Consider the following 10,270-nt stretch of genomic DNA (forward strand, 5'->3'; position numbering starts at 1 on the left):
TCGTGCATTCTTATTGCATTTATAATTGATTGGATTTCTAGCTCTTTTAAAACATTTATAAATGAGTCTCTAATCGAACCAACAAACACGGCGGATCTGGAGGGGATCGAATGGACCTGAGCGGGATTTTAGCTGTATTATAGCTAAGCTTTTGTTTCATTTTAGTGTTAAGTGCAAGAATGAATGTCACGATATAAAATGAAGATTTTATTCATAAAATTATCATTTGGTAACGTTATCTTGAGATTTATATATGGGACTTAGGGCTTAACTGCAATCAATGTAAGATGTACGTACCAGATAAGCAAATAAAATTTTTAAAAAGTGAGTATTTAACCGATTAATAGAATAAATTCTTATTATCAATTTCCTTGCATTAAACACTGAAATATTGCACAAACTTCCCCGTCCCGTTCAGGTCCACCATGTTTGTCGATTCAATGATTACCAACCCATTAAGTTTGAAAACACATCATTAAAAAAATTCACATAGAAATGGTAATATTATATACGAAAGCCTATTTGTGTCGATTAAATGAAATATACATGGTATAACGCGGGGGAAAAGCACGTTATTCCAGAAATAAAGCCGCTTGTTTGCGTTAAAACGTGGAAAAAGACCTAATAACGTGAAAAAAATCACGAAATAACGCGAAAAAACCCTGATCTTCAAAGTGTCACATCTGAAATTAAATATATATAATGACAAACTATACTATTTGTCAAAGTTTCACAGTATAGGCAAAGGTTTGAGAAAATATGGAACTTTCAATTAAAATGGCTAAAAATCGTTTAAATCTTCACAATATCGACCTTTGTACGTTTTTAATGAAGAAAGTACCACTATCAGATCACCAAACAAAGTTAGATTATACACAATTAATCAGTACATCTGCGAAAAGTACAGAATATGAAACAAAATCCAAAGAATATACAGAGGCTATCTATTACATTGCAGGTGGATATGACACCAATGACACAAATACAAAGAAAATAATCAAAGTACTCTAAGTACTGTAAACGAACATTATTGTTTAATGCAAAAACAGTAATCTTCTAAGTTTAAAGTTGATAAATTTACTGATATCGGTTTAGGAATTAATTGCAAATAATTTGAAATGTTTGCAGCTGTTCTGATATGATTGTACACATGCATGTTTCTGTAAGGTTCTAATTGAAATTGGAAGTTTGTTGATCTATCTTGGATGGATGAAAATAAAATATGTCTTCTTTCTTTCGGGAAGGCATCATCAGTTATAATACAGCCAGGACTCTGTGACCTTATTGATGCCAACTTCTAATATGCACTAAATTTAGGCTAGTTCCGTCGTTAGTTTGGCATATTTCAACTTAATATGATGAAACACACATAAAGAACTACTGAAAACCAAAACTAGAGCTGCTAATCAAGGCCCGGATTAGGAATGTATCCTATTGAAACTGTACTCAAGCATGTAATTGGTACTTCAAAACAAAAAACCTTGACTCCTTTTGTTCAGGAATCATTTGGTGTTAATAAATCTTTATATGAGAAGATATACTTCTGGTATAATTACAGCATTGTAAACAATGTGATAAAGAATAACAACCAAATAGAGACTGTATCTTCATCGAATAATTCAGCAAACAGGAAAAGAAAACTTCAAGCTTCATTTTCAACTTCAAACCTGATCACAAAGATTACAGTCCATTCGATGGGACGACACATTCCCTATTTATTGCCCTTTTCCAATGTTGATCATCCAATTATACTGAACCACACAATTCAGCAATGTAATTGCACAAATCACACCTTTATGTGGAGAGAACATTTTTGGGGGTGTTATAAGATTCCATAACTGTATGCAAATTTGTGAAGCATTCCATATCTATATCTATATATATACCGTACGTGTATATATTTACACATATCAAAATTGGAATGACACAGGAGATTTCCAAGTTTAAGTTCACCATCAGTCATGGGAGGTTTATGTAAAATGTACTAATATTTACCGGGGTAATTAGTAATTTTGAGAATAAATTTATGAAGCTCTATTTTGTACTTTCTACCAGTGCTTAGAGAATGGACACAATTATATGTTCTCCAATGTCAAAATTAATCATATGTAAAATATTAGGGGTTTATTTGACCGAGAAGTATTTAAAATTTTTGTAATCATTCGCCATTTGAGGCCTGATTGCCGTCATAGTTGAATTACCAAAATGGACATGAAATCAATATTTTTAAAAGAGAATGATCTGACTTGAATATTTCATAAAAATAATTTATTACATCGTTTATTCACTTCATTCAGATCTTCAGACACCAACTAATTTGTGAAGTCATATATAGAAATATATGAACCATTTTGTTATTGATTTATAGTTCACACAAGTAAGCACTAAGATGTAAGCAGTAAGTATATGTACCGCTATCTACTGGCATGACTTTGAGTACAGTAGAATACACTCGCTTTGTGAATATTGACAGGATAACATATATTTACATACTAATTCAATTTTAGAATTGTAACTGAAATCTTGTAACAGCATGGCACAAATAGTCATCTGAACATTTGTTGTATATTGAAAAAAATATTTAAGGTAAATATTAACTCATTTGCTTGACTTCAATTTTCAGTTTATCAATTCATTGATTACTCCGTGTTTGAAGTATGGTGTAGTGAGAATTTCAAGTCTTGATCATGACTTGATGAAAATTCTAAATTAACAAATTATTAAAATAAATTTGTTTGAAAAATAACACAAGTTCCACAGCAATATTATATAGAGAATCAATCACAATATATCAGAAGTTATAAAACTACAAATAACAATTAACGGCTGAATATCAAATTTAGTGAATATCACAAGTATTTTTGCATTTGTTTTTAGATAATCCGGATTTCCGTTTTCCGGCTTTAAAAAAATTCATTTTTGAATTCATGAATATATTTGGTTATAAAAGTGATATTTGAAATAAAAGCACCATGGATTTCTCTACATTTATCAGATCATTAAATAAGGTGCATGATGGTCGAAAATCATAGACTTGACAAAAATGTCCATAGGAGTAGAGAGAACTATTACCCTTATCATCTATATTACATAAAAATCTAATCCCTTTGCCTACCTTTACTTTAGTATTAAACCATAGTGGAAACTACTGTTACTTCTTTGACCCATGCCTTTATTTAAGATATAAAGATTTAGAGATAACTGGGTAATACTTCCTTAAAAAGGTCCTTAAAGTACAATAAAAGCAAATTGAATACTAATCTTTCCTCTGTCATTAACTTTTTTTGCATGATCTTATATATTCAAATATGCAGCCGCACCATGAAATAAAGCTTTGACTTCAAATGAAAAAGACAACCATACACATTGAGGGATATTCCGTATCCTGTATGCTATAAAGGTGGTGGACGTTTCTGAATGCACTCATTAGTATGCCTATTTGATGTGATAAAGAATGATGCGTGATATATCACTTTGAGGTCATGGTATTTACTTTGATGTGGCATATAAGATGACATAATGTTGCACCTTTAAAATCTAGTAATAGATTCAACATGCCGAAAAATGAATACCAGGTATATTCGCATGGCGGATGTCGTCGAATGAAGCAGAAGATTATTTTCCTTTGATTATGCTCTTGCTCCTACATGAAGTTTATTCGACTTTAGTTTAAATATATTTATTTATATTCAAGACAAGTGTACATATACATTGCAAATTATACATTGGTGAGGGATCTAGAAACAAGCTTAAAGCTTATATTAATCCATTTCCCTCTTTGAGTTCGGATTATAATTTTGTTGATGCTTCGTTACTCACCGATTTATAAGCATATATATATATTAGTAACACCACTAAAATTGTGATGGATGCAACACTAATTCATCTGATTCGTCTTTCTGCGATATGTTTGGAGCTGACATATCGGATATGTGAAAACAATTTAGGAAAATATACACTAGATATTCCTAACAGTTTTAAGTATGTTACGGAAGGCGTGTTCGCAGGTGTTCTCCACCAGTGTTTACTGTCAGGAGATACGGACCGCACCAAATTGTTCACTAAATAGGAGGAATACACACCTTTGCTTTAAATTTTGATCTATCTAATGTTCATTCTATTACGCAATTCAAAACACTTCTTTCTCAAATTAAAACAATGGAATATGGTGCAACACAAGCTTTTATGAATAACGGATTGCGAATTATGAATATTATTTTGTGCCAGCTCAGAAATTCTGCTAGCAATCTAAATTCTGACCTCTTTTGTGATCATCTACGAGATTCTCCAGTATGTTCTTGCAACCTCGGTAGTGAAACAGCTGAACATTATTTATTTATATGTCCATTATTTAATGAACCAAGAGCAACACTCAGAATCCAAGTGAGTAATCCTATTATTCCCCATTCACATTTTAACGTTAAAACCCTATTGCATGGTTGTCATGATTGTAACGAAGAAACAAACTTATATCTGTTAAAATGTATATCAGAATACGTAACTAAAACTGGGAGATTTGCCTAGTGATCCGCCACTCACTCTTGCTGAATGATGACAGACAGATAACGGACGTCAAACTTGTTTATTCAACATAACACTATAGTTAAAACCATAGTTAACACCGTAAGAACTGAAATGTGAAACAAAATACTCTTATGAGTCCTAACATAGTGACAAATATTCTATTTCATACTAAACATACTGTTTTTCCTATATAGCTAACATTGTTGACTAGAATACTGAATACTAGTATCATAATATTGACAAATCAACAATATAATTACTTGAAAATTAAAGGTACATTGTACAATCAAAGACTTTGTTGTTACTATAACTATTGACATATTAACTCTGATATCAATTAGCCTCATCGTTAATGGTCATATTATCATGTCTGAGAACTGAACTCATAGACAACATTCTAATAGATAGTATTATAAACACTATAACAATTTAGTATTTAACTATTCACACATGTGATTAACAATTATAGATTGAATCATTACAATATATAGGTACTGTACTGCACACTATAATAGATCTATACTTGTACATGCATATATAAACTTACGCTGTGGTGACACCTAGCCTGACTTCTGATTTAAGGCATTTCAAAAAATAGGCTTGCACATGTGCTCTACAATTAAGTAAAATACATTGTGAGCAGTTACAACACTAATATCAATAGTAATCTACAAACATAGGGAAGTACTTATTACCCTTGGATATATATGAAGATATATGTATGTGGAGATTGTAATAAACTCAAACTGGCATACTATATTATTATATAACTACAACTACACAGTGTATACAAATAAATCACAGCAGCACTAAATACTGACATCTGTAATCATATGACTAGGAGACTGTAACTTTCCTTAACAGACTTAAAATACGCATTTATCGATAAAATGACAATTAATGGTAAATCAAACAATGGGAGGTAATGCTACACATTAATTTTACATTTTAGTTACACAAGTAAAAGGCTCCATGTAATCAGCGAGGCACTGTTTTGCCATACATATAAAATGGGACGAAATGACTTGCACTGTTTCGAAAAATACTAACATATCGCTTAACCGAACAATACTGAATTAATGTCTAAATTTGACAATCGAACGTCGATCCACATTACTTATGTGATATTTGTCAAACAATATATACCGTATTGACATTGCAAAATATACCAAAAAACTTACAAATGCACTGCGGTCTTGTAACGCTGTAAAACGTGTTTATAATTTCTGGCGTTCTTCTGCAATAAGAAGAGCGACACTACGGGGGATAACTCATGACAAACAACTACTAAATATCACGTACTGACGTAGGCTATACCAAGGGAGGTAATTCCTACTGCTGGTCCAGCACACTCCCCGTCTGATATTAGTAATATCACTATTTTCTACTACAAATTATAAATGTTAAACAACCAGAATACACAGTTCTTCATTTACAGAGTCCATAGTCTACTTTTCAAGAAGAAGAACCATTTCTGTTATCGGACGCGTTAACACAGTCACTCTGTTGTCCTTTGCGACGCGAACTTCAGCTTTGCGAACCCTATTATCACATTCACTTTTAAACACAGTTTGAATGATTCCTAACGCCCAATCGTTGCGCGGTAGTGATTTATCTCTGAGAAGCACAATATCTCCTTCCTTGAGGTCTCGTTGATCATCCTGCCACTTCCTACGTGGCTGTAGGGTTTGAAGGTAACCTTCGCGCCATTTCTTCCAGAACATTTCAGAGAGGGCCTGGACTCTGCGCCAATGACCCTTATAGATGTCTCTTTCGGAGAAATTCAATGCTGTAACTGGGTCATAGTAATTCACTTTCTGATTCAGAAGAACAGCTGGGCTTAAGATTTCCGGGGATTTTGGATCATGCGAAATGGAGGCAACTGGTCGAGAGTTGACAATGGCGCACACCTCAGCCATGAATGTCACCAAAATCTCATGCGTTAGACTTTTGCCTGCAGCACCCATTAACATAGAATCAAGTATTCTCCTAACTACCCCAATCATTCGCTCCCACACTCCACCCATGTGGGAGGAATGTGGAGCGTTGAATTTCCACACGATGCCAGAATCATTGAGATAAGAGGCAGTAGGTCCATCTCCAACATTAACGCTGTCAATGTGTAACTCGTTCACAGCTCCAACAAAGTTTGTCCCACAGTCTGAACGTATTTCTTTCACGTTGCCTCTGATAGCAACAAACCGTCGCAGAGCGTTGATGAATGATGAGCTAGACATTTCTTCTGTTACCTCCACGTGTATGGCACGTGTCGTCAGACACGTGAACAGCATTCCCCACCGCTTCGAGTTTGCTGATCCACCTCGCGTCTTCCTAGTCACTACGGACCAAGGTCCGAAGGCATCAACACCTACGGAGGTGAACGGAGGCCCTGGAACAAGTCGATCCTTAGGGAGATCAGACATCTTTTGATGTTCCAGGGGCCTTCGAAGTTTCCGGCACGTAACACAGCTACTAATGATACTGGTGATCAACCTTTTAGCACCTACTATCCAGTAACCATTGTTTCTTAATGAACCTTCCGTGATAAGCCGTCCTTGATGATATACTGCTTTATGATGATGCTGGACTAAAAGCTTTGTCAGACAATGTTTACTAGGTAAAACTATGGGATTAGTTTCCTCGATAGGAAGATCGCTCTTTCCTAGACGTCCCCCTACACGCAAGACACCAGAACCATCCAGATAAGGGTCCAAATTCCTGATGTGACTTGACATGGGCACATGTTTTCCTTCCCTTAGACACAAAACTTCTTCATGGTAAGCATGCTCTTGAATAAGTCTAATGATAACAGCAGTAGATTCCTTGATTAGATGTGTTGTGCTCTCAGTCGGAGAGTCCGGGGTAAGTTTTCCCTTGAAGCGACGAGCAGCTCTCTTAATCAGGACTATGACATTCACTAGTTTGCGCCAGTTAGACAAATCTTGTAAGCGGTCAATGAAGCTTTCTTCTAAAACAGTTTTACAGGAAGCTACTGTGACTTCCGGTCGCAGCTCCTTGTCATCATCTGGCTCTACTAATGGAAACTCCCTTGGTGTTATAGCAAAGTTTTTATAGAGTTGTTCAGGACCTCGCAGCCAGTTGCTGTTTGCAAAATCCTCTGGCTTGGTGGAAGAACGAGTAGCAAGATCAGCTGGATTTTCTCTAGTATTGACGTATGACCACTGATCTGCTCGACAGCTGCGCAAAATCCTTTCCACGCGATTAGCAACATATGTGTAGAACCTGCGTGTCTTGTTATTAACATACCCTAAAACGACCTTACTGTCACTGTAGTACCTCACGGATTGTAGAGATATATGGAGAGATTCGCAAAGAAATTCAGCAAGTTCAACTGCCATGACGGCTGCGCACAGCTCAAGTCTAGGTATAGTGTGTCCTCTAACTGGGGCTATCTTTGACTTTCCTGCCGCAAAACCAGTATGGTATATTCCATCGTGTAAAGTAACCACATATGCCACCGTCGCAATCGCCTTCTCCGAGGCGTCGGAGTAGATATGTAGTTCTACCCCGTCCGATGTGCTGAGGGAAAAAGGAACGAACATTCGTTGAATGGAGATGTCCTTCAGTTGTTCCAGAGACCTTGTCCAAACATTCCACTTTTCCAGTTGCTCTGTAGGTATAGGTTCATCCCATCCGGTACCAGTAGCAATCTCCCTGAAGAGAATACGACCATGGATTGTGATTGGTGATAGGAAACCGATCGGGTCAAATATGCTGTTTAAAGTGGAGAGCATGCCCCGACGGGTTTCCGGTTTAGTATTGACCTGGATATCGAACTTGAAAGAGTCTGTGTTTAGGTCCCAGGACATGCCCAAACTGTGCTGTACCGGCAGTGCATCCTTGTCAAAGTTCAAAGATTTCAATGTTTGACACTGATCTTCTTCATGAAAGGCGTTCATCACCTCAGGGTTGTTTGAGGTTATTTTATGCAAACGAATGTTTCCGTTAGTCTTCAACACCAACTGGGTACGTTTCACGACATCAGCTGCTAGTTGTGCGGTAGGACGAGATAGCAGACAGTCGTCGACATAAAAATCCTGGTTAACTAGATCCTTGACATCTTTCTCGGCATCCTCAACCGCTTTACGTAGGGCGTAGGTGGCAACAGCTGGTGACGGGCTATTACCGAATACATGCGCTCGCATTCGATATTCTATTAGTTCCTCAGTAGGATCATTGTTCCTGTACCATAGGAAACGCAGGAAATCTCTGTGTTCTTTCTTCACGAGAAACCTGTAAAACATTTGTTCCACATCGGCAGTCACTGCATACAAATCGTTTCTAAAGCGAAGGAGAATTGACAGTAAACTATTGGTAAGGTTAGGTCCAGACAGGAGAGTTCCATTAAGAGAAATGCCTTCGTAAGTCGCAGACGAATCGAATACTCCCCTGATCTTATCGGGCTTCTTCGGATGATACACCCCGAATATGGGCAAGTACCATACCTCGTCAGTTGTAGGTGGGGCTACCTCTGCTGCTTTAGAGTCAAGGACCTTTTGCATGAAGGATACAAAATGCTCTCGCTTTGTAGGGTTCTTCTTAAGAGACGCATCCAGGATCATAGCTCTCTTCCATGCAACAGGTCTGTTGTTGGGCATTCTAGACTTTGGGTATCGAAAAGGTAAAGGTGCTGTCCAAAATCCTTCTGTATCTTTATGGCACTCTTCATTCATTACATCAAGGAACTGACGATCTTCAACAGACAGACTGACCTTCTCATCATCCTTCGTTTTAACAAAGATGTGGTCGTTCTCCGAACTCTCTTTAGTATACAGGTTGAAGTCACACGGTTGGAATATAGAACCCCTACTGTTGATTATAGCAGTTTTCATTACCTTGACAGTACTAGGAGGGTGCACTTTGCCTAAGCAAACTTCCCCTATAACTACCCATCCTAAGCTCAACTTCTGTGCAAATGGCGCTCGTCTAGGTCCTACTATCTGCCTTTGAACTTGATGTGCCTCGGGTAAATCTCTTCCAATCAGAAGCCCTATGTGACAATCCGATCGGAACTTAGGAATATGGTCTTTCAGTTCCTTTAAGTGGCTATGATGTAGAACAACCTCTGGAGTAGCTGCCTCAGATCTGTCTTGTGGTATATCATCACATTCTATAGTACTCGGTAGTAAGTGACTCGAAAATCCATCAATCGAACTAACGACTAATCCGTCAGCCTTGCGTCCAGAAGCTTGAGCAGTTCCGGTACATGAAGAAATAGTGTAGCAGTAATCCTCGCCCTGCACTCCTAGTTGGTCAAGAAGCTCTGGACTAATCAGTGTCCTATTACTTTGGTCGTCTATCACTGCGTAAACTGTAATGGCCTTTTCTGGTTGCTCAGCCGGAAACACATTTACCAGTAAAGTTTTAGCACAGGATCTGCCACCGATTCCTTGTCCACATACTGCAGTACACTTCGTTGTTACACTTTGAACTTGCTCCCCGCCATGAGGAATCATTTCTGAATGGCTAAAATCCTTTCGCTCACTCTCATTAGTTTGATGTAAACCAGTAGGGTGTTGTTTGCTTCCACATTGCTTACATTTAATGATGGCCTTGCATTCTTTAGCCATGTGTGAGTTAGTCTCACCACATTTGAAACAGATCTTATGTTCTTTCAACAAAAGTTTCCTCTCCGCCAAAGGTTTCCTTCTGAATTCTCTGCACTCATTGAGGGAATGAGTCGTGGAGTTATGAACTGCACAGAATTTGACATTAACTTCCTTTT

General features: G+C 37.2%; 1 protein-coding gene across 3 annotated transcripts; it reads right to left on the minus strand.

Moving 5' to 3' along the window:
* Positions 1-4,550: 4,550 nt before the first annotated feature.
* Positions 4,551-10,023, minus strand: LOC117315679. 3 transcript variants are annotated; one of them, XM_033869977.1, is made up of 3 exons: positions 5,706-10,023; positions 5,072-5,137; positions 4,551-4,630 (listed from the first exon to the last, which is right to left on the minus strand). In XM_033869977.1, exon 1 carries the CDS (start codon positions 9,999-10,001, stop codon positions 5,973-5,975), a length of 4,029 nt encoding a protein of 1,342 aa, XP_033725868.1. In that variant the 5' UTR covers positions 10,002-10,023; the 3' UTR covers positions 4,551-4,630; positions 5,072-5,137; positions 5,706-5,972. The 3 variants fall into 3 exon arrangements, with proteins under 3 accessions (XP_033725868.1, XP_033725866.1, XP_033725867.1); XM_033869975.1 differs by having other exon boundaries at positions 5,072-10,023; XM_033869976.1 differs by having other exon boundaries at positions 4,569-5,137.
* Positions 10,024-10,270: the final 247 nt, after the last annotated feature.

Source organism: Pecten maximus, chromosome 17 (assembly GCF_902652985.1).
Source record: "Pecten maximus chromosome 17, xPecMax1.1, whole genome shotgun sequence".
NCBI classification, from domain to species: domain Eukaryota; kingdom Metazoa; phylum Mollusca; class Bivalvia; order Pectinida; family Pectinidae; genus Pecten; species Pecten maximus.

Bases quoted from the DNA above. Each gene is read 5' to 3' on its own strand.
- LOC117315679 (XM_033869977.1), bottom strand. From the start codon at position 10,001: ATGATTCCTCATGGCGGGGAGCAAGTTCAAAGTGTAACAACGAAGTGT.